At 37.2% G+C, this 27,584-nt stretch overlaps 1 protein-coding gene across 1 annotated transcript in view; it reads right to left on the bottom strand.

Moving 5' to 3' along the window:
- Positions 1–13,767: 13,767 nt before the first annotated feature.
- The window catches only part of CRISPLD1 (cysteine rich secretory protein LCCL domain containing 1), a 34,184-nt gene continuing 20,367 nt past the window's right edge, over positions 13,768–27,584 (bottom strand). Inside the window, exons 10-15 of the mRNA XM_081116563.1 lie at positions 27,361–27,491; positions 25,642–25,685; positions 25,478–25,550; positions 21,959–22,034; positions 17,462–17,592; positions 13,768–14,886 (exon numbers count right to left, since the gene is read on the bottom strand). Coding sequence (XP_080972689.1) covers positions 14,835–14,886; positions 17,462–17,592; positions 21,959–22,034; positions 25,478–25,550; positions 25,642–25,685; positions 27,361–27,491 — 507 coding nt within the window. The 3' untranslated portion in view covers positions 13,768–14,834. The remainder of the gene's footprint in view (positions 14,887–17,461; positions 17,593–21,958; positions 22,035–25,477; positions 25,551–25,641; positions 25,686–27,360; positions 27,492–27,584) is intronic.

Below are 27,584 nucleotides of genomic sequence, written 5' to 3'. Positions count from 1 at the left end.
ATTCCCATTAGTTTTTGGATCTTCCAGATCTTGCATTCCCCCAATGACCTGAAACTGTAAAGTCTCTCAACTCTTACTTAGCTTGTTGTAAGCAAAATCTGATGACTCACTGACTTGATCCCAAGTGTATGCCCAACCTATGTGGTGTAGGTAGAAGCTCTGTGTTTCAGTTTGGCATCAACCAATTGAAAGGATGATCATCCTCCAAGCATAGGTGGGTACTTAAAATAGTCTCTAATATAAATCTGTATACTCTCAAAAAACAAATACACCAAGAGTCCTCTGTCTTCAATCATTTTTCAAAATGTCTGATTATAATACTTTTCTGTGTCTTTGTGATTATTGATGGTTTATTCTTCTGGTGAAAAAAATATTATAGGCTTCAGATTGAGGAAAACGTGATATATTTGAACCTCCTGTGATAGTAAAATATTCTTATATCAGTAAAAGGCAAAATAAAATTTGTATGTCACTATTTCAATAATTTCACTATTTTGATAAATTCAGAGAGTAGTTCTGAATATGCTCCCTAGGTTTTTAATAAACTTTTAAATAAACAAATTAATAACAATCACTTAAAGCAAGCATGTTTAATTTTATTTTCAAATCATTTGGAAGTACAGTGAGTAGAGGGTGAGTCTAAAATCACTCTGCATTTTGCTTTTCTCAGTTGCAAATTGGAAAAACAAACATCTACTTCATGAAGTTTCTGTCAAAATCAAATTAAATACTATATGTGATAAAAGTTTATAAGTTGTAAGACACTACTGGAATTTCAGGAATCATTCTGTGACATTCTCATCAGAATAACAAACTTTCATCTATTAAAACATGTAAAAGAAACTACTGTTAATATTAAATGAGTTTTATAGTATTTATTGCTTTCATAAAATATAGGCTGGAATCATAATTTAAAAGATGTGAGCAGCAAAGTTTTCAAATTTGTGGTTATTCATCATTGTATGAAGAAATTCTATTTACAACAATGCAATGAATATATGTAGCAGATAAAATGAGCTAAGAACTAAGTGAGAACATTAAGTCATTGCACAGCCCAATACTGAAACACATATTGGAGATTACTGACATGCGTAAACGTGTTTTTCAAATATCCTTTCAAATATGCAAGAAATATCTTTAAGAGATAAAATGATAGCTAAGAACTAAGAATATTGCACAAATCAATGTTGAAATACTTTGTTATTCCTTTTGGTATTGACTACAACGTGCTGCCTGTATATATCAAGAACTCCTATGAGATATGTTTCACACATTTATGTCATCTAAGTCCTACTTAGACTAGGGTTAATTTTGTAAAAGAAACAGAGAAAAGGATGACGCCCCCCACCCCACCCCGGAGGGACTGCCTGGTGCCAAGCATATGTCCAGGGGGAGTAGGAACATATCAGCACACCATGGAGTGCATATGACACATGACCGGAGTCATAGGCTCAAGAGATATCATTGGTGCACTTTAATAAAATGTGCAGGAATTATGGTTGCAGGAACTGTAATTATAACTAAAAGCAAAAGCATAGGGTATCCGATACAATACTGTGTTTCTCAAACCGGAATACTTAGAAGACAAAATAATGAATTTTTACAGTTCTTATCAAAACATGTGAGACTAGCTGGAAATTTTTTTAAAAACATGAGTAGTAAGCCACACCAAATGTTGAAATATATTACAAAGCAAATTAACAGAACATGCTAGTACTGGTTTATAGATAGGTCAATAGATCAGAAAATAGAGCCAATAATCATATCAAATATTTATAAAAATTTAGTTCAAATACAGCATCATTTTCAAATTTATGTAGGAAAGATGAATTACTCAAAAAACAGTACTAAAAAAATGGATAGCCATTTGGAAAAATATAGTTAGACTTCTCTTTCCTCAGTCTTTATGCCAAAATAAATTTTTGATTAATCCAACATTTAAACATAATAAATGAAAATCTTAAAGGGCTTTAAGAAAATATTGAAGATTTTTTTAAACATATGCTAGAAATAAGAACGGCCTTCTAAGCAAGATGCCACAAAATTCAGAAATCATTAAGGAAAAGATGTGATAAATTTAACAAAATACAAATACAAAATTTAAAATAAGAAAATGAATGGTGAAAGTGTTCTAAATTAATAAGGAAGTGTTAATTTTTTATTAGATAGAGTGGCATAAGGTTAAGAGTTCATACTCATGTATGCACAAACTCACAAGGACATACAAATACATGCGTGTCTGTGATTGTAAATGCACATACAGCTTAGCTGAATTTATAAAGAATAACTGAGGGTCAAGGTAATATACTTTTCATCATATATCTTTTTAATTTCTGAAATATTAAAATTGTTACCATAGGTTGCATTACCTTCTCTGAGTAAAATATAGTTTATAAAAATAGACATCTGTAGCCTTCTGGTTCGAGCCATAGTAAAATATCTTATTTGAAACTAACCCTCTAGCATAAAACAACTGAAAAGATGGAAAAAAATATAAAACATGGATTTAAAAGTTTTGGAAAGCATCCAATATAGGCAGGGCTTGAAGGGGTAAAATCCACGAGAGAAGGGAAGTATGTAATGTGAGATTCACATTCTTGCTGGAAGAAAAGACTTCGCTGAAGTCATTTTCCAAATATCAGACAAGGGAAATAAAGCACAAGCAGGCAGTGTATGTCTCGCTGTGAGAGAAGGCTGAGGCCAGATCTCAGGGCTGCCATAGTGGGCAAACACCGGGAAAGGAGGAAACGTCAGAGATGGATTTCAAAAATTAGTGTAGATCTCTCCCCTAAATCATCAACTGACTTCTATCCTAAGCTGCACTTACAGGAAGGACTCAAAAAAATTAAAAAACTTAGTAGAAACAGCATCTGGGAGTTTAGAGCGCTAAATCAGAGATGGCAGCAGCCGCAGGGTGTTGAGAGAAAGGTAGAGTTCATCCTTGCCAAGGTGGGGTGGCTTTGGTAAGTACTCAAGGCTTTAAATTGAGACCCCAGAAGGGCTATGATCTAATAGTAAAGGTCACACCTTGGAAATAAGGACAAAACTAAACTAAGTAGTCATAAGAACGATTAAAAGCAAGTCTTAATGGGACCAGGTGAGCCATTAGTGCCCTGGCTGTTTTCCAAAAGAAAATTTAGCCCACCTGGAGGAAGATAACATCATTTAGAATTTCTACATTTTTCATCCAATCCAAACATATGAGGCATGCAAAAAGAAAAGAAAAAAAATCAAATAATAAAAAAAAGAAATCTACAGGTGATTTATGTATTTTATATACCAGTTAGGTATCAATCAGGCTGACAAGAAATAAAGAGAAAGTTTTAAGCACAGCCAAAGAAAATCACACTTTGCTTTCAAAAGAGCAAGAACAAAACTTACACCTTAATGGTCATCATTACAATGGAAGGCAGAAGACAATGGAATATCTTGAAAGTGATCAAAAAGAAAAGACAATTCACCTAAATCTCTCTTTAGCAAAATATCCTTCAAAAATAAAGGGGAAATCAAGATCTACCAGATAAACAAAAGTAGACCAAATACACGATCAGCAGGCCTGCACTCCTGGATATGATAAGATAGTTCCCCGTATTAAATAATATGACACTATATGGAAACACAGAACTTCAGAAGTAAAGACACACACTGGAAAAGGTAAATATACATGAAAATCGACTACTTCAATGAATGATACTGGCTTGGAAGGCAGATCACAAAAGTAGAAATAAAATTATGACAACACTGGAGCACAAAAAGCAGGAATGGGGTAAATGGAGTTAAACTGCTGGAAGGTGCTTGCACTGAGAAGTGACAAATGTGCTCTTTAAGATGGACAGTCATGTGTTAAAAATGCATAGTACAGTTTCTAGAAATTACCACTGTAGGAAAACTAAAAGAATACAAAGTGAAAAAGTTAATAGAGAAGGAAAAAATGGAATAATTAAATAAACACGATTCATCCAAAGAAGTCAAAAGAGGAGGAATAAAGAAATAGAAAACAGAAGAGCAAATGGAAAATATATACCAAGTGTAGGGGGCACAAGCAATTTCAGAACTGATCAAGGAAAAATATATAAGCACAAGATGGCAGGAGCACATACAGCTTCCCTGGGCAACGCTTCGACAGATTTGCATGGGGGATGTCCCTCACAACTGAGACTGATGAGAGGCTGAGGTGTGGGGAAGACAGGAAATATAACCAAATGGCAGGGTTTGTCGTAGGGGACTTACCTGTTCTAAGTGAGGTCTCTTAGCAGCCAGGTGAGGACCTTGTCTGTCTGGTTATTTGAAGCTCCTCGGCATCTATGACTTCTTATGGGCATTTGCTTTCGGCAAAAATATCTGCGTACTTTGTATCCATTCTGAAAAGTATATGTGCATACAGAGATTAGACTCCCTATATATCAAATAAAAAAGATGCTGGCTGTGGAAGGGGAAATAATAACAGCAAAGAATATAGAGTCATATTTTAAGAGTTCAAATGCTGGCTCCAATATTATTTTCTGGGTGATTCTGAGGAAGTTACTGAACTCCTCTTATCATCTATAGAACAAAAACAATAACAACAGTACTTTGCTCACTGGATTATAGTATGGATTGTGTGAGTTCATGTATAAACTGCTTAGACAGTGGCTGGTACAAAAATAAGCACTATATGAAAATGGCTATTATCAGTACTATTTTTAAAAGCATTTGATAGGCTTTTGAGTATTTCACACAAAAACACCAGTTGTCTGGTACCTTTTTAATGTCTTAGAGGGTATATGTTGTGAAGATTTTTTCTACTTTTAAAAAAATAAGTTCTGATGCAACAAACAAACATGCTTCTAAATTAACACATTAAACTACCTACTTCGGTTTATTTCTGTTAGCATGGTGCTCACATGTGTACAGTGTCCGCAATATAATCATGAGCGTCTGATACTGTCTGAAGTTTGTGAGATGTATCAAAGTATTTAGGCAACAGGACTCCTACCATTTGGTTTGTGTTCTTATTCTGGTTTTTTCTCGGGGAAACAAAATATTATTGGACATCTGAGGAACTTATTCAAAATTAGTCACAGCTCTTTGGGACTTTGGCAAAGTCAATGCATATTCCATTTTTTCCATCTGCAAACTGACAGAATGAATGGTAGTTAGATGAACATTTATCTAACACACCATCAATCTGTGAAAAATGTAAATTTATACACATGCATAATCTCACACACAAAATAGGCAGAAGCTGTTCAACCATAGTTCTCAAAGAAGCCTAAGATTTTGTTCTGTTTTGTTGATTAAAACCAAATCAAAGTTATGGGACAATTTCCAGCACATCTGCTCTGGATAATATTATCATAATTATTTCCTTCCATTGAACATCTTAGCAGTGCCAGAGCAATAAGCCAAGTAGAAGCAAATGTCTTATTATTAAACCGTAAAGACAGTCTCCAAGTCTTTTCTTCCTCTTCTATATGATAATTGAAGTCAATTAAGGACTTATGGTGGAACTCTTTAAGTTAAAATAAAGGTTATTTGGATTTAACAGCTATAAATGAACACCCACCTCTCAGCTAAGTGCAAATAACGGGGCTTGGCTCATTTTTCTTCCTGCAAGATCCAGCATGCCGCCCAGCCGGGTGTGGTCAGGGGAGGGACAGGCTGGGACTTCAGGGGCACACACCGTGGTGCCAAGTCCAGCTGGCCCATTGGAAAGGTGCCTGTAGCCCTAAGGCCAGGTCTCCTTGGTCCTGCCATCCAGGGCAGTGTTGGGGCGTCCGCTGCGAGCTGAACCCCACAGAGACCCTGGGTGTCTTCCCTGCACCGGCCATAAAGGGGAGGGTTCAAACGACCTCCCCACTGCGCATCAGCAGCGCAGCGAGGGAACCGCCTGCCCCCGGAGATGGCCCACGGGCCGGGTCTGCACCTGTTCGCACGGGCCTCCACCTCCTGGACACCACAGCGCAGGCGCGGCTGGAGGGACCTGCTGAGCTGCGCATGCGTGTCCTGCCGTTGCGGCATCCAGGCTCCCTGGGGTCATCCGGGATCTGAACCGTGTAGGCACAGGCCTGGCCACGTGTGGGGACATCTCCGGGATACCCCAGAATGCTGCACGCTCCTCCTGCTGCAGAACAGCCTTGCTGCTTCCCCTGAAGCCAGATCTCGCGGGAGCTCCGAGCTGAATCTCGTGAGAACTCGGAAGCCATTCCTGGGCTGACCAGAGAGCCACGTGGGATGGGAGACCCCAGAGCCGGAGTTCCATTAGGTCGGCAGGACCCGACGGGGTATGACGGTAATCACCTTCGCGTCTGCGTCCGTGGGGACTGGGGAACGGCTCTTCCCAGGGAGGTTTGCAGCTGGGAGAGGGCCTGGTGCCTGGGAGCAGGTGGGGGAGCAGCTTTCAGGGACACTCTGCGTCCAGGCTCCCCGCAGCCTGTCCTGGGTCAGGGCCTCGTAGGATGAGTGGGGCCTGAGGCAGGGGCTTCTGGGGGACACACCGTGATGCCGAGGCCCAGCCCTGTACAAGCAGACACGCCTGTTTCCTGAAGGCAGATCTGAGGGGCCCTCTGTAGTCCTGCTCTCTGGAGCCTTGTCGGGAGGTCCGCTGGTTGAGACTCCTCCGAGAGCCGCCTCCCACGGAGGCCTGGGTGTCCTACCTGCACAGGCCACGGGGTCTGCCCAGAGGACCTTCCCCACGCCACGCTCCACGCGAGTGCGGTGGGAACCGCCGGCCCCAGGAAAATGACCTGCAGGGCTCGCCCAGGTTCAGAAATTTTCACAGGGTCACTTTCAGTGTTCGCTTGACACCAACCTATTCACATAAAGTAAACTTCCAAGACACTGAAAAAGAGCAGTCTGAGAATAAATTGAACCATTTCCAGAGCTCAGGAAATAATCAAGCTCTGATTAACTGGAGTGGAGATTCCCGTATCACTGGGAACACGTGATAGAGAATCCAGATAGACTATACCTTAGCATGAGGCTAGACGATCTCTATCTAGTGATAAAGAGAAAATACTAGAAACTGCCAAAGAAAGAACTATGTAGAGATGAATACCGATAGAATGATGGCAAAGGTCTCTTCAGAAAATAACGTAAGTTGGAAGTCAATAAAATGACATCTTTAAAATGCTAAAAGCAAATAACTTGCCAACAAAGAATTACATATCCCATGAAAATACTTCTCAAAAATGAAAGCCAAATAAAGACTTTTAAAGAACACCTGTAATAATAAATTTTGAATGAACCGAAAAAAGTAATCAGATGACTGAAAATCTATAATTTAAGTATTATCATAACCCTGAAGTGGTAATATTAATAACAAATAAAATAGTCTCCTGATATTTTTATTTAGATTACACATGGAAATGATAGTTTTGATACATTTGGTTAAAGATATTATATATATATATATATATTTTTTAAATATTTCTTTATTGATTTCAGAGAGAGGAAAGGGGAGAGACAAAGAGAGATAGAAACATCAGTGTTGAGAGAGTCCTTGATCAGCTACCTCCTGCACGGCCCCGACTGGAGATCAAGCCCACAACTGGGCATATGCCCTGACTGGGAATCCAACGCCGATCGCCTGGATCCTAGGTCGACGCTCAACCACTGAGCCACCCCGGGCCAGGCTTGTTAAAGGTATTATTAAAATAAAATTCATCATTTTTCTTCTATTGTGGTTATTAGAAAACTTAAGACATTATAAGTGATCTTGTAAATTTATAAACTTTAAAAAGGACATTAAATTATATAGCTTATATAATTTATATAAACATAAGTATATTTAATAATTGTATACATTACCAACTAATAGAAATTATTTAATAATTATATATTATATCTATTATAGTTATATAAGTATATATAAGTATATTATTTATAAGTTAAATTTCTGTTGACATTACTGGGATAAAGTGTTCAGAAATAGATCCACATATATATGATCAATTGATTTGTAACAGAGTTATCATGATAATTCAGTGGGAAAGGAGAGTTTTTTCCACAATGGTGCTTGGAAAATTAGATATCCATATGGAAAAAATTAACTTCCACTCTTACCTCATACAATGCATAAAAATTAACTCAAATGGAACATAGACTTAATTTTGAAATATGTATATACAAACATGTATGTATATATGTATGTATAGGACAAAGGCCTAGTTAAAAACATATTTTAAAAACTTTTACTATTATAAATCAATAATAAAAAGACAACCAGTCTAATTTTAAAATGGACAAAATATTTGAATGACACTTCACAGATTAGATACACAAATGATACATGAAAAGATGCTCACCGGTATTAATCATCAGTAAATGCAAAGTAAAACTACAATGAGATAGCACTACACACATGTTGAATAGCTAAAATTATCTCTTAACAAATTTCCTGTTATGTTTTCCATTTCTATACATCTCTGAAAATTCCTACTTTTAGACCACATGGCAACTTTGAAACATGTCTTCCTTCTTTCCCGGAGTTCAGTAGGTAACTCAGGTGTTCTAATCTCTTCTGAGACCTGGCACTTTTCTTGTTCTGTTTCTTTTCTGTGCTACCCTTGTTTTATGGGTATAGTATCTTTTAAACTCCCCTTGAAGGTATTAGTTATAATATTTTTAGAGGTACTCTTCTTTTCTCTGAAATGTCTGCTTATTCTGGTGTCAGTTGATGTGATATTTGCTTATCTGTGCATATGATCCCTTTGTCTGTTCATATATAAGTTTGCAGAACTGGTTTGATTAACAGATATCTCTTATTGTCAACCTGTTTCCTGAAATACAAGTATCTGACTTAAAGTTCTTTGTGTGTGGTGAAATGTTGATCAGTTGGAGTCATTCTCTGAGAGCATGTGGTAGGTTGGGGTTAGAGAGTAAAGAATGAAATTGGGGAAGCCAACTGAATGGAAATAACAAAGCTCACTTCAATCACTGGTTTATGGCTCTGCCTTTAAGAAGAGCCCTCTAGTCAACTGCTGCCTTCTCTTGTACAGGCTCTGACCTCTGCTCTGAATCAATCATCACTATGATTCCAACTGCCATCCATTTTCAGAATATTCATGCTTTTATGAGTATATTATTTTTCTTCCCCCTTTATTATCCTTTTAATGAATTGGGGGATGTGAAGTATTTAGTCTATTGTCTTGTAAAAGTAGTCTACTGGTTCAAAATTTATGGAACATAAACCTCATTTTGTTTCAATTTATTTTTATGGTTGCAAGTATTACAGATATTCCCTTTTATTCCCTCATTGACCCCCTCCACGTGAATCTTGACCCCTCCCCAGGCCTTCATCACACTATTGTCTGTCCTTGGGTTATGCATATATGCACATAAATTCTTTGGTTAATCTCCATACACACACACACCCATCCCTCTGAAATTCATCAATCTGCTTCAATGTCTCTGGATCTATTTTGTTCTTGAGTTTATTTTGTTCATTAGATTTGACATAAACGTCGTTTTTTTTCTGGCGTTCCCTGAACCAGTGTTCTTCTTTATCTTATAGGCCACTTCTAAAGAAAACTAAAGCCCTAATTCCTCTTCTGCAGATTTTCCCACATCTAACAAATTGTTGGCATAGTTAAGGATTATAAAATGTTCTGCAGTAGTACTTCTGAACCCGGTGTGGGAGAAATTAGTGAAGTTCTTTGGTCTCCATGGAAATGTCTAGCAGGGGTGATCTAGTAGCAAGAGCATGAATGGGCTTTGGAATTAGATAAATGGAGACTTGAATTACATTTCTCAAACTCAAGACCCTAGATGATGTTGCTTAACTTTTTAGAATCTGCATTCTAATACATAAATTTGTAAAAGTAATCTTGTCTCACAGGTTTGTTATGAGAATTGAATAATACATATGAAATGCAAAGCAGTTGGGTGCTCAGTGTATGCCTTCCCCACTCCCCTCTCTCATACAATCATCTGTAATCCATGCTTTAGACATGTTTGTTATATAAGAATCAAACTCTTTAGATCCCATGAATATTAAACACTTTATTTTTTATTGAATTTATTGGGGTGACATTGGTTAATGAAATGATACAGGTTTTAAGTGTACAAATCTATCATATATCATCTGTGTATTGCATAGTGTGCTCACCACCCAAAATCAAGTCTCCGTCCTTCACCATTTATTCCCCCTTCACCCTCTTCAACCTCCCCAAACCCCCTCTTCCTCCGGCAGTACTGTTGTCTGTATCTGGTTTGTTGTTGTTGTTGTTGTTTTTGCTTAATCCCTTCACCTTTTTCACCCAGCCCCCCAAACCCTCTCCTCTCTGATAGTTGTCAGTCTGTTCTCTGAATTAGTCTGTTTCTATTTTGTTTGTTTATTTTGTTCATTAGATTCCACATATAAGTGAAATCATATGGTATTTGTCGTTCTCTGACTGACTCGTTTCACTTAGCATAATACTCTATTTTAAAATGTAATGAAACCCTAAGATTGGTACTGTTATAGGATCTATTCAATTCTTTTGCTCCCCTGCTCAAACTCTAAATACCTGAGTGTCTTCTGAGCATATTAACATGTGCCAAGTCATAGTATTATTCGATCTGGGCATCTCTTGAGTTCCAGCCCTTTGCAGTTACTCCTCCGCATCCCTAAGGTCTAAGCTTTCATGTCAGTTCCATAGTAAAGTCATCATTCCTCTCCCCAACTAGGTCAGGTCCCACTTTTGAATACTCCCACCATATCTTCATGGTTTGTAACCATATTATTTCTGTGATTATTTAATATCTGTCGTGTTTACTAGAGTCTAATTTACTGAGGGCATTTTTGGTTATAAGTATATGTACAGTGATCAGCCAGTCCATCAGCAAATTGTAGGAACTCGGTATTTTTGGAATGAATTAACAGAAAATTTCAGGAAGGGCTGTTCATTTATTTGTGTTTTTTCTCATATTTTCCTAACCAAGTCATTCTCATATGGATTTTTAAAATAAAATTTGTTTTAGGGTAAGTTCAGCGTTCCATCAGGTTGAGATTTTACATTTCTAATATTATTTTAATCACTTCTAGCATTTTAAATATTTACTTTTAACCTCCACTTTAATTTTTATACATATTCTTTCTTAAAACTGAGTTTGTGAAGTACAGCCTTGTACAGGCCGTCTGCTTTTCATCAGCAGCAGCATAGTCATAAATGTAATTGACAATTATGTTTTTAATTAGAGTTTTTAAGTAATCATTGAAAAATTTATTTTCATAATTTAATGGTCTAGTGCAAAGATGTTTGCTTATTGGCATTGTTTTTACATGTTGTGGCACATGACATAGGGATTGGATGAATAGAGGAAAAGAGTATCTAATTGCTAAGCATAATTACAGATCTCTAAAGAGTGCCTGCCTTTTAAAAATCCTAGACTGGTATAATTTATCTTTTAATTCTAACAAAGTAGTGAAAGAGGATCAGATTATTTGGCTAAACTATTTCTTCAGCTCCTGAATATTATGGTGCCAGGGTTGAAGTATCACCTCAGATAAGTATTTTAAATTAATTTAAACAATGTAATTCTTTGTGCAGTAAATTAGCTTAAATCCCAAATTTGAAGTTGGTTATGTTTGCAAAGGATAGCTCTGTTTCTTTGCTTAGCCCACCATGCTCTTCAAAAGAATTTACATTTATTTTAAAAATATTAGAAATGCTAGAAACATTCAAGATTTCAAAATACAATCTTGAATAGAAAAGCACACATTATACCAATTATCTAACAGTTTAGGAGAGAAAATGTTTTAGAGAATTCTGCTTTGCTTGAAATGCACAGATTGCTTTTACTATATACAAAACGTTAAAGAAATAATTAAAATGTGGTCTGGTAAACTTTGAAAAATAAATTAATGATGTTAATACTATTTTATAAGCATTGACCTCATTTTAAGTACACATTTAGAATGTTTATCAATAAACTACTTTCATTAGCTGTAGTATGTATCTTTTGCTGTGATAGTATGCAATAATATTGACCTATGTCATTAAGAATAAATAAAATTAGGGATTATTGAATATTCATTTAGTAATATTGATCCACATGCAGACAGAAAAATCACTGTGTCTCTGGGCTAAAGAGATTGATAAAGAGTATTCCTATTTTCATGAAGCTTATCCTTAAGTTTAAGGAACTAAACATAATACAACACAAAATTTTAAAAATTATATGGTCAGCCCTGGCTGGTGTTCCTCAGTTGGTTGGAGCATCATCCCATTCACCAAAAGGTTGCGGGGTTCAATTCCCGGAAAGGGAACATACCTAGGTTGTGGGTTCAGTCCTTGGTTGGGGAGCTAAAGAGACGCAACCAATCAGTATTTCTCTCTTACATTGATGCTTCTCTTTCTCTCTCTCTCTACCCCCCCTTCCTCTCTTTAAAAAAATCAATAAACATGTCCTTGGGTGAGGATTAAAGAAAACTAATAATGGTCAATTTAAAAGGGCATATTAAGGAGCATTGTGTAATTATTACCAGCGTAGTTACAGGGGAATTCCTGGAGGACTTCAGGTTTAGTTAAGTGCTGAAGGATAAGCAGTGTAGTATAATAGAGGCATAGTTCCCCCAAGGTAATACAACAAAATGATTATAATGATAGTAATAAAAACTAACATATATTGTCCACACACTTTGTGTTTGATGTTTTTTTAAGTACATTATATATAAAATCTCAGTAAATTCTTAGAGCAATCCCTATGAGACATTATTCCATTTTTCAGGTGAGGTCACTGAAGCATTGAAAGTTGAGTTGAGTAGCTCACTCACGGCCATGCCTTGTGTAGAAGAGCATAGAAAAGCAGTATGGAACAAGACTACAGAGGTCTTTAAATGCTTTTATAAGATGGTTTGGTTTTCTTAAATAATGACCACTTACAGAAGAGAGTGATTCCAGTGAAAAAATTAAGGATGCGTTGAAAAGGAATGGAGATGAACAAAATGAGAAGGCTCCAGTGGAGACACTGAAATGGTACGGGACTGGGGCCAGGGGGTGCGGGGCAAGGGGTAAAAAGGGACATCTGGAATACTCTCAACGATAAAACTTAATAATTTAAAAATTAATAAAATAAAATAAATAGTATGGGACATCAATGATGACTCTGTGAACGAGGGACGATACTAGGATCCTAACTGAACTGATGGGGCTTCTCTACTGGGAGGTGAGAAACAGATGAATCTGACTGACCTAAGTTTACATTTCAATCAAGCTATTTAAAGAGGTGTAATGCATCATTTGGGGGGGGAAATGTTCCCACAAAATTTATTTTAAATTTTGAAAATGTTACTATAGAACTGCTTAAGTTTTGATTACCTATATTTTGAACCATTTAATTCAGGCCGATACTTGATAATGGACCATGATATCTGTTTCTTCGCAGTTTGCTCTTGAACAGCTGTGCACATGAGCCCCTCCTCTTTCCTTCCTGTTTTACTCACCTTTCCTGCTTCCCCTGACTTCTGCTGGTCATTTATCTCGATTATCTGCCCCTAAACACCTCCTCATACTTTCTAAAAATATCTGGAGCATCTATTGTGTTGTCGATTTTCTTGTAACCACTTTATATCTTTCAGATTATTTCCTTCTAGTTTATCCAAATTTTCCCTTAATATAATGCTTCTAAACTTCTGGTTGCCTCCCCTTTCCCATACAAATTCCTAAATAGTCAGGTTGACTTTGCAGGTTTCTGTTACTAAGGATATTACTTATAGTAATATCAATAACCCTAATTAAAAGATAATAATTTTGGATATTTAAATTGATTCCTAAATCAAAATAAGAATGCAAAGGAGACTGAAAATAATACTTTGAAACACGATTATTTTAATATGTTTACAGGGAAAGAGTAAATTCACCAGCCTAAAAAAAAATTACCAAAATTAACATTTTACAGATTTTTAGTCTCAAAGCACAATACATTTTTCATAGAAACAAACATATCACCATTATAGGTACCATAATATGGCAACATTTATACACACAGCCATGTACCATTAAGAAAATCAGTGGCAATGGTGATGCAATACATTAGTTCATCTCTGTTCAATGTTTTGCTAGTATACTTCCTGGCCTGCAGGAGTGTTTTCCAGGATACAAAAGAAAATGTGACGTCAGTGTGAACAGTACACAGAAAGCTCTGGCTGCCCATGCTTAGCCCTTTGTTTAGGACCACTAGGACTGTTTCCTACCACCACTCTGACTTCATTGCATTTACTACTAAAGCCATTCCCAGAGAATCAAACATTATAACAGATTCATTTGGATATTAAGGAATTTTTTTATACAAAATAAGAAATACAGCATCAGGATTTAATATCCTATATGCCTAAACTTAACAGAAGAGCAAAACTGTACAGGTAATAAGTGGAAAATAATTTGAGATGAGTTGGAGTAGGTAATGGCATAGCATCAAACTGGGGAATTGTAATAACATGGTTTCTTTCATTTTTAGATTTATTATTCTTATCACTGTTGTTTTTAAATGTACCAGATGATTGTCTGAGGGCCATTCACATTCAGTGTTTAGATTCATTTTATTAGTGGCATATACAAAGCACCATATAATATAACATAAAATGTAGAACAATCATGACTATGTAATTAACTGTAGAAATAACTGCTAAGAAAATATAGCAATATTTAACACAGGATTTCTAAAACCATTACATATCCATTACTTTTTCCAAAGCTAATAATGTCCCATGTTTTATTTTACAGACTTTGTGTATCAAGATTTATATGCATTTGGCACCTTTTGGGGGGCTGAAAGTAGTTGCAGTCTTCTGTACAGTAATGTTACAGTTTTATACAACTTCAGAAACACGGTGTTTGGCATAGTCTTTATGTTCCTCTTCCAAGGGTTCCATTTCACACAACAGCAAATACTCTGAATGCCTTTCCTCCTGGAGGATTCTGTAAACTGCAAAAATATAAACAGAGTATTGATGTCATCTCTGCATATAATCCCTCAAATAAATCATGCTTTCTTCTGACAGTCAAGAAAGCAGCTCTGTGAAGCCAGATGGTCACCTGTCTTAGGCTTCTGTAATTTATAGTTACTGGAAAACTTGAGTGGAGATGACATAATTCTTCAAATCTTGCATGCTGAGTTGCAAGTTCACTAAAGAAACTTAAGGTGCATAGTGGTAATAATAGTATTTTATATAGAACTTCACTGGTTCCAGACCATGTTTTCATATATAACCGCCTCTGATTCCAACAGAGAGAGTTAGCAGCTGCAGTTCAGTTTCACTGGGGGAATATTAAGATGCTGCTATTCAATACTGAGATCGAGGTTCACTGCCTGACTCACATGGTTAAAAATGAGCTGCAAATTAAGAAGATGGTGCTATTTAAGCAATACTCTGAATTCCTAACATTATCATTTCCCATGTCTGACAAAATTTAAACTTTATTGCTATCATACTCATTAATATTTTTTAACATCTGTGGTTTCAAGAAAGATCTGAGTGAAAAAAATGTAATGGTCAAATCTGAAAGATCCTAAGAACTTTTTCATTAAAATGAAAACACACGCACACAGCACTCAATCTCATTTTGGAGGTATTTTAAAACAAGTTAAAAGCAATACAGAATCATACATTTTACTCTTTCTTAAATTACTTATGTTTTATTTGGCAATATCAAGGTATCTTTTGTTTAAATGCCTAAAATTTAAAAGAGATTTCTAATGCCATTAATCATCATTTATTCTAATCAAATGCACGATTTTGAAGTCATTACATTTTTGCATAGTTTCCTTTTCTTAGTAATAAAAAAGACTTTGGAGAACAGCACAATAAATGCTAAGAGGGAGACAGTACAATTCCTTATATGTATTTATTCATGTACAAGAAAGGGGAGAATTTTAGAGTGAAGAAAGGATATCATGAGTGTGCACACACCACAAACACACATGCCAGGTTTTTCACACAAGCTTATGGCCACTTGAAAGCCACTTTATTCCTAGGACACAGACTGACTAAGATCTAGAGGCAAATGTGTTTTCTTTGTACACAGTGATTATACTGGGAAAATGCAGATTTCTGAGCCCACAGATCTAGTCCTGAACCCGAGCTCTAAGACTGACCAGTTATATGGCCTTGGGCATAACACTTAACCTTTCTGAGCCTTGGTTAACAGGGCTGTAAATTAGGGTCGACAGAATCGCCTTTTAGTGCTGTTGGTGGAGCTGAGCTCATATACTTTAAGTGTCCAGTAGCACCTGGAAAATTCATAGCAGATCCTCAAAAATAATTATTCTCAGTTTTCTTAGGCAATATTATCTATCATCTTACTGTTTTAAAATAAATTTAAGAAATATGATAGGTGCCCTGGCCAAGCGGATCAGTTGATTGGAGCATTGTCCCATACACCAACGGTTGTGGGTTCAGTCCCTGGTCAGGGCACATATGGGAGACAACTGATGGATGTTTCTCATATCGATGTTTCTCTCTCTCTCCCCCTCATCTCCCTCCCTTCTTCCCTCCCTAAAAAATAAATAAATAAATAAAGCATATCCTGAGGGTCAGGATTAAAAAAAAGGAAATATGACAGGTAAATGAAACCACATCATTCAGTTTCACTTATAAAACTGCATATCATAATCTTATAACTCAAGAATCCACTTTATATATCACACCAGCTTAAGGAGTCCATAAACCAGGTTGTAGAGAAGTCACCTTGATATAGGCTCATCTGAAAACAGATGCTAGCTACAAATCTGTCTTTTTATGAAGACATCACCCAGTAATTACATGGAAGGCAATCCTCACCCAGCAGGGCACACCCTTTGGTGTCCTTTAAAGGCACCTTACTATAATGTAAACCTGTTAGCAATTTAAAGAATTCACTACATATCTAAAAGCTAGGGATCTTTCTGTACCTATACAAAATATATGGGACTTAAAATTACTTCTACAAGTAACAGTGATTTGAAAAGTAGCTATAGGTTCTTTCAACTTTTATTAATACTTCATAAAGTAAGCCATGTGAATTTTCTCAAACCACCAAAATGTATGACACTAATGAGCCAGATACTATGAGATAACCTGAAGGAGTTCATTGATACCATACTAGGCACCCAACATCCAATCAAAAAGAATATTTGGTTCTGGGGAAAATTGGACTCATTGTTATTGTCAAATACTTTGTCAGATAACTGGATTAGAGAAATAATCAGTGCCTTGCTCACCTAGAAAGAATTACATATAAAAACTTAAACTAGCAAATCCAAAAGAAGATGAAAGATATTTCCGTATTATAAGACCAGTTAACAAATCGGACTTGTAATCCGATTTTGATTTTGATTTTGATTTTTGTAAGCCTGCAGGAGACAGGCACCCCCGGTACTACCACCTCTCCCATCCCTGGAAAACCCACTGCTGCCATCAGCAAAGGAAACACTGCTCAGCCGTATTCTCAACCCACACAGAAGTGAGTTGGTTGTAAAGTGAGCACAAAAGGATAGACTACACAAGTAATTTTAAATTTACCTTTCTGAGAAGATTCCATTCTGAAAAGAAGCGGTGTATGCCTTTCTTTTGTCCACGGGCATGACGTCAACATAGCCGCCGTGATTTCGGACCACCCCTGCGTGCACTGCTGCTCTGCAGATACTGGACAGCTGAGGGGACAAGGAAAGACCCGCCATTAGGAAATCCCTGTGAACTCGGCCTGCTTTCTCTGCTGGTGGACGGACGTCACTGGCCTCTGTCTCTCTGTGGATCCTCAGTGAGTAGCAACGGGATGATGATGTTTTGTGTAGAAAGGATTGTTTCAAAAGCCATCCAGTCAAAGCCACTTCTGAGCCAGTCCAAAGGCAGAGCGTAAGGGGGCTGCGGTGGTGAGACCCCCCTCCCCAGCTAATCCAGGGAACACATGCCTGTCCAAACAGCAGGCTTTTCTGTTGTTGACACCATAAAATGCAGTTCAGCTCCTTTGACCTCTTCCTAGGGCCTATTTATCATTCTCAAGTCTCATCCTTTCCTAGTCCCTACTGGGTTATTGGTACCTCATTTATCTTCAGTTTTGACTTACAAGCAACTCAAGCATAGCTCTATATATCTCTATGGTCCCTTTTCCAAAATACAGGTATATATATTAAATGGGGAGTTTTTCCCTATTAAATAATGTCCTCAGAGAAAATTTGCCCAAAAGAGAAACCCCCCCAAAAAATATATGAAGAACCACCACGGCTTTCACCTAGATGTGCAACGTCTGTCGCCACTACGGTTTGAATGGTATGATGTGAGGGACTAGGAACATCTGTGATCACTGCACTGTGTCAGGTATACAGTCTGAATGAATGGGGTTTCTATGGGGGGGAAATGATTGTTTCAGGTCCAACACTTTCAAATTTTTAAAAGGAGACTTCTAGAAGTCAGCTCTTTCCTTTTGGCCCATCAAATTTTCACATTTGCTTTAATCCAAATGTTCTGCCGAAATGTCAGGATAGCTGCGTACAGCCTAAGGAAATCCCACAAAATGAAACACGAACTGGTTCAGTATGAAGTGATCCCCCATATTTCCCCACGGGTCTTTCCTGATCCCCGTGGTGTGCTCTTTTCTCATCCCTGTGCACATGTGACTTCATGTGCTTTGTACAGTCCCCATGAGCATGTGCATCTTACGTGACCTGGCTTTATTACTGTGCTCTGAACCTTGTGGTGTTGGTCAGTATTTATTAGCTCAGCCGAATGCCAAGCCAGCTAATCCCCTTCATGTTTTGCTCTGTCACAAAATGCCATTTATTCAAAACTGCATCCTTACTCTCAGGAGGCATTTTATCCACAGTTAAAGTCCTCTGCTGAACTAATATTTGCATCCAGTATGGTTCATAACAGATGGAATTAAAAATAATTCTATACACATTTCCGTATTTATCTTGCTCCATTAAAAACGGCATTATCAGCATTTTCCCCGAGGCAATACAAGTGCTTAGGTAGAACGTTCACTAAACCCAAGCACGTAATCGTTTTGAAACCATTGTTTTGCCCATAACTGTGCAGTCAGCAGGCATTCCGACTTGAGTTCAAAGATCAGAAGAGATTTTCTGTTCATGCCCACTTTATAAGCATTAATATATCATGACAGAAAAAAATTTATCTGTGAAAACAGTGGAACATTTTTAATAAATGCATAAATTAACTTCATCTGTCACAAACGGGAAATAAAAGTTAAAAGCAATTAAATGTGTAAGTTGTAACTCTACAAATGGAAAGAGAAGGAAGAAAAGGGGGGGGAGGAGGAATGAAGGAAGGAGGTCGGTAGATTGGTTCTCATCTCCCCCATATCTTATATTTAAAGGGGCGATATATTTTGTAGTGGTGGGAAGATTGGCAGGTAATGGTTGAATCTCTCTGCACTTACCAGCAATAGTTATCTTTGTACTTCCAAGTTATGCTTAAAAGGATCTACATAATAATACATAATTATCTACCCCTTTCACTGAAATAGAAAGATAACATGATGTCAGGATGTAAATTCTAACAAATCCTTTACTCTAGCAAAGAGAAGTCTTATTGGTATAAAAGTGGGTAGGACATTGTGAAAGATTTCACCAGACATAAATAACTAAAATGAAAAGTGTTGGTGCTTAAAGGGACAGTCTGTAAAGAATGATTTCTTTGGAACTCTCTAATGATTCTAGATACGGTCATTCATATACATTTATTAATTTATTATTTTAACAAATTTTTACATGCAAGGTATTTGCTTAGTTCCTGGTGTTACTCTGTGCTCCAAGTTCTGTTGAGTCAGGAAGCCAGCCTGTCTTGTTCACAGCTCAGCACCCACCAAATTGCTGATGAAAAAGTGATGCATGAATTGCCCAGCTACTGCCCTCAAGGGATTTAAAAATCAATAGAAGAGGTAGGGAAAGAATCATAATACCTCACTGAATCAGCTAAGAGCTAACAGGAGAAAACAAAGTAATAGTGTTGAGTGAAGGGCAACATTATCCTTGGATTAGGAGAGAAAGTAGCCACAATTTCGGATGTAAAGAATGACCATGATCTTGACAGATCGAAAATTAGAAAAGGATGTTTTTAAACAGAAACAAGAAGATATGCACAAAGGTGAGGACGAGCAAGTCACAATGCCAACAGGACATTCGGGCTGCAGGTAACACTGCAGACCTAGAGCCCGGGAGAGACTTGGCTGTGGCAAATAATTTCAAGGTAAAGCCAAGCTGAAAGAAACACCTGGGTCTAACTGAACTTACCAAGAGAACTAAGGTGGTAACACAGATTTCGGGCCTCTCTTCACAGTCATGCTCCCATAGTATTCGACTGAACATGTGCATCAACAGAATTATTTCCTAAACGTGATTTTGTAACTCTCTCGTTTAGAAATCTGACGGTTTCTGAACGTGTGCCGCATAAAATCCAAACTCATCAGCCTGCATCTAGACTCTCCATTTATGTGTCAAGAACTGGATCCCTCTACACAGCACACTGAATTGGCTGCAGCCGTTTCAGCTTCCATCCTCCCCAGCTCCCCAGCAAACCTGCGTGCTATGCCTGCTTGCAGCTCACCTGCTGTCCCCTGCATGTCTCCGTGGATGCCATTCATCCTGCCTAGAATGTCTTCCTTAACCCTCTTTCCGAGCCCTAGCTTGAAACCTGGCTCAGGAGGCGCTCTCTGTACTGAAGCCATCACAGCTAATATGCTTGCCCATCCCAGGAATGTCACCCATTACAGCATCCCCCCAACTGGTTTCCTTTTGTATGTATGCTAGCATATTATCTGTCTGTGATTCTACGCTTATTCTACACTTTGGCGATGAAGACATATCGTTCATACATTTGACAAATTCTTAGTTATCCAGTTTATACTTCAAACAGTGAAGGACCAAAAGGAAGATTAAAGAAAAGCAAAATGCATTTTTCTTCCAAGAATGTCTCCAGACTATTTCATGAAGTGTCTGATACAAGATATACGGGTAGGATATAAAGAAAATTTTAATCAAAATCATTGTGCACCCATATTTACATATGGATATTCATTTTTCAGTATTATTGATGGCTTGTTAACTCTTCTGAGAATACATATGTCAGCACACAATCCGATTCCTTATTCTGCACAGTAGTCCCCCCTTATCTGTGGCTACTGTCCCAAGACCCCCAGGGAATGCCTGAAACTGCAGATAACCCCGAACCCTATGTAGACTGTATATGTCCCATACATACACACTATGCTAAAGTTTAATTTATAAATTAGGTACAGTAAGATACTAGCAATAATAATAAAATAGAATTATAAATATATACTGTAATAAAAATGCAAACGTGGTTGTGGTCTCTTTCCTTCTCTTTCTCTCTCCCCACCCCTCTAGAATATCTTACTGTACTGCACTCATCTTTCACTTACAGGAAGCACTTTATGGCTTCTCTTTGGCATGTTTGAATTGCCAGCATCACTACCCTTGTGCCTGGAGCCATTATTAAGTAAGGGTGAGTTGAATATAAGCCCTGCGATACCATGACAGTTGATATGATAACAGAGATGGCTACTAAGTGACTAACAGGAGGGAGCATTACAGTATGGAGATGCCCGACCAGGATAATTCACTCCCAGGTGGGGCAGAGCAGGACATCACGGGAGTTCATCACAGTACACAGAACAACAGCATGCAGTTTTTTAAACCATGAATATTTTATTTTTTATTTAATATTTTTGGACCATGGTTGGCTGTAGGTAACTGAAACCATGGAAAGTGAAACCATGTAACGGGGCCTACTGCAGTGTGTGAGAGCTCCCAGCATGTGGACAAATTTAAGAGTACACTGAAAGAGATCGTTTCATGTAGCCTTTAATGTCACTGTATTTAACAAAAACTTCTATAATAGTTAATAAATCAAGAAATTGTACATAGGCACATTTAAATGTGTGTGTGTGTAGGTATGGGACCCATGAACCTGTACACACACACACACACACACACACACACACACAGGAATGCTGGGAACTGCATAAATTAGTATACTTACATCAGAATAAACTCGAGTTCCAATTACACGAGCATAATGTGGATTTGCCTGCATACAGTTACGAGGGCAGTATACTCTGAAAAATAAATACATATTTGTAAATAGTAAGCAGCTGGGTACTTCAACCTTCTTACTAGTAAGACTACAGACCTGCATACACAAAAGTGAACTCAGCATTCTAAACCCTACTCATTTTTTTTTCTTCTGAAGTAGGTCAAATGTAAAAGCCAGGCATTAGACACAATTGCTTCCGCTTACACTAGCCACTTCCAGCCTTTGGCACACATGTATTTCTTTTCTTTTATAAAAAATTTAACCAGAAAGCATTCTAATGTAAGGATTCAAAGCAGAAAGAAGCATCAGGAGTAACTCTTAAGTATCGGGGTATTTGGTACCCAGTGTTTCTATACAATTTACTAAACAGATAACTTGGAAAATTTGAATCACTGACTCATGCATCTCATAGATTCTTTTCTCTGTGTTCACATCTTGGGTTTCTCGTCCAGCTTCATGGTTTTATTTATCATCTATAAATTGTCGATTTCCAAATTTACATCTATAGTTGAGACCATAATAATTAAATCATTACTTAATAAATTTCTATGTCCTACTGCTTATTCCATATCTTAGATCTAATAAACATCTCAAACTTAGCATGTTTGAACCCAAATTCTTAATCTCCACCAGCCCCAAAATATGTTCTTTCTGTAGGCTTCCTACAAGGCTGTTCCATTATTCCAGGTGCTCAGGCCAAAACCCTATTCTATCCTACATCCCTCTTCTTATCTCACACCTCCCATTCAAGCCCCCAGCAATTTCTACTAACTATAAATTAAAATATTCCACAAATCAGAGCATTCCTAAGCATCTCATCACTGTAACGCTGGACTCGATCATCTGCGTCTGTCTTACTGCAAAAGGCTCTCCTACGACCTCCCTGCCTCCTACTTTGCCCCGTCCAATTTCCTTCTTCCACCTGCTTATACCGAAGCACACAGTCGGATCACATCATTTCTCTATGCCAAATAAATACTCCAATGGCTTTCCATCTCATTTAGAATAACAAGATCCTTACAGTGGTCAATAGCCCTGCATAGCCTGTCCTCCCATTTCCTCTCTGACCTTATACCCTACTCTCCCACCTTCTCACCAGGATCCAGTCACGCTGGTCTAATGGTTATGCCTCAGGGCCTTTGCACTTCTCTCTGCATGGACTGTTCTTTCTCCAGACATCCTACAGCCTGCCTTACTGCTAATCTGATCAGTTTAGTCATTTTTAAAAAGTTCCAAAACCTTTTTATTTAAAAATAGGCTCCAATGATCAATGTTCTGTCAATTACTTGATACTTAAAAATCCACTCCCAGAGTTGAAGAAACTATCAATTGGCACCTTTAAAAAAAAAAAAAAATCAATTGGCTCTTCTGAGTTCATCCCCCCCCCTCTTTTATGCACAAAATGTGAAAAACACTTCACATAGTAAATCAGTCTCAACAAAATGACTAAAACCATTCTTTGATGTAGGCATTGATGATTTTCCTAAAAACTCCAATGGCAACTACCTTTACCCACTGAAGCGTTTAAGAAATAACTACATTTCTTATTTAAATTTCATATTTCGAAAATGTGTATAACACTGTACAATCTAGAGTACATATACTTCCTATAATATCTAAACCAGAACTATTTACATGTAAGTAATAAAGAAATTTAAGTTTTTATAACTTTGAACCAAAGGGTTGGTTTTTGTAAAAGACCCTGTTGGGGGTTTCTGTAGGAGGAAAGGAGGCCCCACTGACTGTAAAATTTTCTCCTGTTGGGTATTCAGTGACCAGCCTATGGAGGTAAAACTACCCACTCCGCCCTTAGGTATCATGCTACGTGACCTCATTTAGTACTTGGTTTGTGGAAGGCCAAGGTCAGTACCTCCAAACTGGGTTAGTTTTTACTTAGGTGATTTCAGGTCGAAGACTGGAGGAAGTCTTTGCTTCATTGTGCTCTGATCTCTAGTTTTAACACCTCATTACTACTGAGGATGTAGACAGGGGAACTAGTAAATGTTCCTTTCTCTACAAACTGCTTGTAAGATTTGAATGAAAATGCTGACACATTTTAACGATACCTGCTTTTACACTGTGAGCACACAACAGGTTTTAAAGATCTAATTGTTGATAGGTATATGTAAAACGGGATAAGATTGCCAATAACACACACACAGGCACACACACATACATCTTCTACAGGTTATGATGCTAAATATTAGAGACAGTTTATGTTGGGCTGATGGGACAGCTATAGAACCTCTCATGCATGTGATGTCCAGGTTAATCTTGTTTCCTCCTGCTCGTCTTGAGTTAATATCCTTTAATTAACTACTATTGGCACTTTTCCCCAGAACAGATTTATGCCTTAACTTAAGTGATATAGAATTCTAAAACAAATAGACCGACAATATGGTTCCCTAAAAGTCATAAAATGTCATATAAATAATATCATTATTAACTAATTTATGAAACTATTAAAAATTTTATATGAAGGGGAAAAAAGGAAACCTTTGTTTCACTGGTCTATAAAAGAAAATGGGAGGGAGGAGCTTTCCAGACTAACTAAGGTCAAAATTATGCAAAGAGCATTATTTCCACTGATTTGTTATATTGGTGACAGTGAAAGTTAAATTTTTAAAAATTTCTATCATTTCTCCTGTGGGGGATAGGTATTTTCCTTCCTGAAACAAGTGAAGAAATAGAAACATTTATTAATATTTTACTTGAATGATCTTGTCCTTTTGGAATAATATTGCCATAGATTGTTCCAGGGATATAAAATGATCATTTATTGAGCATCTCCTCCAGGGAGGCTTCGTGCTGAAACGCTCCACTGTGATCCTAACTATTCAGTCCTCATAAACCTTGTCACATGGCTGAGAGAGGGCCTAGCATGATGCTGGTATGTGGTAGGTATTTAATAAATACATCAATGAAAAATCCTAAAATTCTTCCTTTTTTTCACCATGTAACAATGTTAAAATTTCCCAGATTTACCTAGCAATCTGTTTCTTCTGTCTATAAATACAATTTGTAAGTATAGGGGTTTGAGATATCTAAAAAGAAAAATTCTACAAAGTATTCTAAGATTATAAAACACACCATGATTTTCACTCAATCTGTGGGCCTAGTCCAGGAGATGATACTTTTATAACAAAAGTATGTGAGCTGTGTTTATAGCAGCCCGAGCAGACTGAGACAGAAGTCTCCTGGAGCATGTGAGCACAGAGGTTATTGGCACCAGCCCAGCTGCCACAGAGCAGCAGAGGCTACGTTGGCATTCGGAGAAAGATCATCAGGAATGCAGGACTGCGTGGTGGGTGAGACAGACCACTGCTCCCCGCTGCCCAGGAGTTTGAGATCACACACCCTTTGAGCCCTGGAGACACCAGAATTTTAGGCAAAAGCAGTTATCACAGGATGAACGCACCTCACATGTCTACTGGTAAGAGACGGAGAGCGTTTAGGGAACATTACCTGGGGCAGTGCGAAGCCGGCTTGTGAAAGGGGCAGAGCTGCTCCACGGTGGTCTCACAGGTGACCGCCTGCACTGCAGAATTCAAACACAAACGTGGAGCAGAGTCTTTGGAAACTGTCATGTAACACAGTAAGAAAGTAAGATAGAAAAAAAGAGTGCTAACCTGTCACTTTAGAGACCGTGAAGGAGTTAGCAGACTGATATTTGCTGAAGATGAAAACAAAAAATGTCAATCATTTTCTTATAAGTATCATCATCCATATAACTTCTGGTATTTTTTAGGTCTATGAATACTTTATTTTTTCTTAAACATTCTTATTTAAATATTTAAATAAGTAGTAATATAAGAATACATCATCTACTTTATGCTAAATCCATATTACCTTTAAGTATGAACCAAATCAATACTATTCTTAATATTAGAGGATGGTTTCTTCATTTTCAATCTCAAAAACATATAGATAACATCATAAAACAGTTCACATTTATATCTATATATTTGTTTCCTATTAAAATTAAAACTGTCAATATCCTAATTCCCTGTAACCTGATAGAACCAAATTATTGGATCTTTCACAACAGTAAATACAAGGTAGTGTTGCAAGAATGCTACATAACAAGTACCTTATAGGAGTATTATTTAATCCCCCTCGTATGTAGTAAAATGTCTACAATAAATGAATTCCTCTTCATTATGCATTATTAAAAAACAGGAAAACAAGAATGATATACCATTATGTATAAAAAATTACATTGGTTTTTCTGTATCCAGATTCTCAGAAAAAGCATCTATGGCGGAAGGTAAGGCTTATTTGTGATGGTGTTTAATATGACACACCCTTCAAATTTCAACAATGTTTCCATAATTAGCATAATCAAAAACTATGTTAAGAGAGAAAATAAACAATAGGATGTTTTTTAATCCAATATCCAGTGTTTGGCTTACTAAAAATAATAACTAATATTTATTATTTATTCAAGGAAGTTAATAAATATTTGCAGACTGAATCAGTTAATAAATGTTTTTCTAAAGCTTTGACTTGAGAGTAATGGCTAATGACTGACCGCACATCAAGCTTCTGGTCAAAACTGTCTACAGAGGAGATCATTCCACAAATTTGCAAGGGTTTTAGTAAATTCTTATCATCCTGAATTCCAACTTTACTGTGAAGTTTCGTGCAACTGAATATTTACAAAAGAAAAACTATGTCACATTTCCTAAGAAAAGGCATTCTATGTGAGGTTCAATAATGTTTAGTTTTTCACACAGAAGCAAGAGACACTACAAAAATATTTCCAAATCACCTATTTTTCTATATTTTATAGAGTACATATGAAAATATAGTGTTTTAGAATAACATTTAGTGTTCTTAACAGGAGAAACATTTTAAAAGGTCATTGCTGCTTTTATGTTGGACTCACACTTAAATGAACAAAAGAAAGGTGATGCATTATTTAATTAGCGACTTCAAAATGCTCTTTTCTCGACCAATCTAAGCTTATTAACAAAGTTGCTGCTGCAAAAAGTAAACTATTTTCCCTGAACAGGGCAGGGAGAATATGCGAATCGACAAGCCTTCTCTGCAGTAGTTCATAGCTGAGGAGCTTATGCTCACACTGGAAAGGCTGTCACTGTAAATGTGCACATTGTTGATGACTCTAGAAAATATGCAGCTTCAGCACCTTCGGAAGCAAAGGGGCTCAACTTTAACTTGTATCCTCTTTCCTCTTCTTGTCCATGGCAATGCTGTAGACAAAGTGAACCTCGAAAATGACCACCTTCTCTCTGTATAAATTCTTCTCTGCTTCTCCCCAATAGGATCTATTTCCTCATTGTTACAATTTAAAATCATGGGGTCCAAAAGATCATTCAGGTACTTACCCAATTGTCTGAATCCCATTTCTATTGGATTTGATGAAATAATGTTTTCTTCCTTGTCTCGTGATATCTACCCAACCGCCGTCGTTGTCTATTATGCCATAATGAATCGCAGCCTTACAGATGCTGGATTGCTTGGTAGAAAGGAAGAGAGGAAGATATTGAAATATTAGAGTTCTGCATAAAACACAACTAGTTACTGTTCGCATGACTTTAAATTGGACATT

The sequence above is a fragment of the Miniopterus schreibersii genome (assembly GCF_964146895.1).
Source record: "Miniopterus schreibersii genome assembly, chromosome: 17".
NCBI classification, from domain to species: domain Eukaryota; kingdom Metazoa; phylum Chordata; class Mammalia; order Chiroptera; family Miniopteridae; genus Miniopterus; species Miniopterus schreibersii.
The sequence above is the reverse complement of the archived record's forward strand: the minus strand, read 5'-3'. Positions and strand labels throughout refer to the sequence as shown.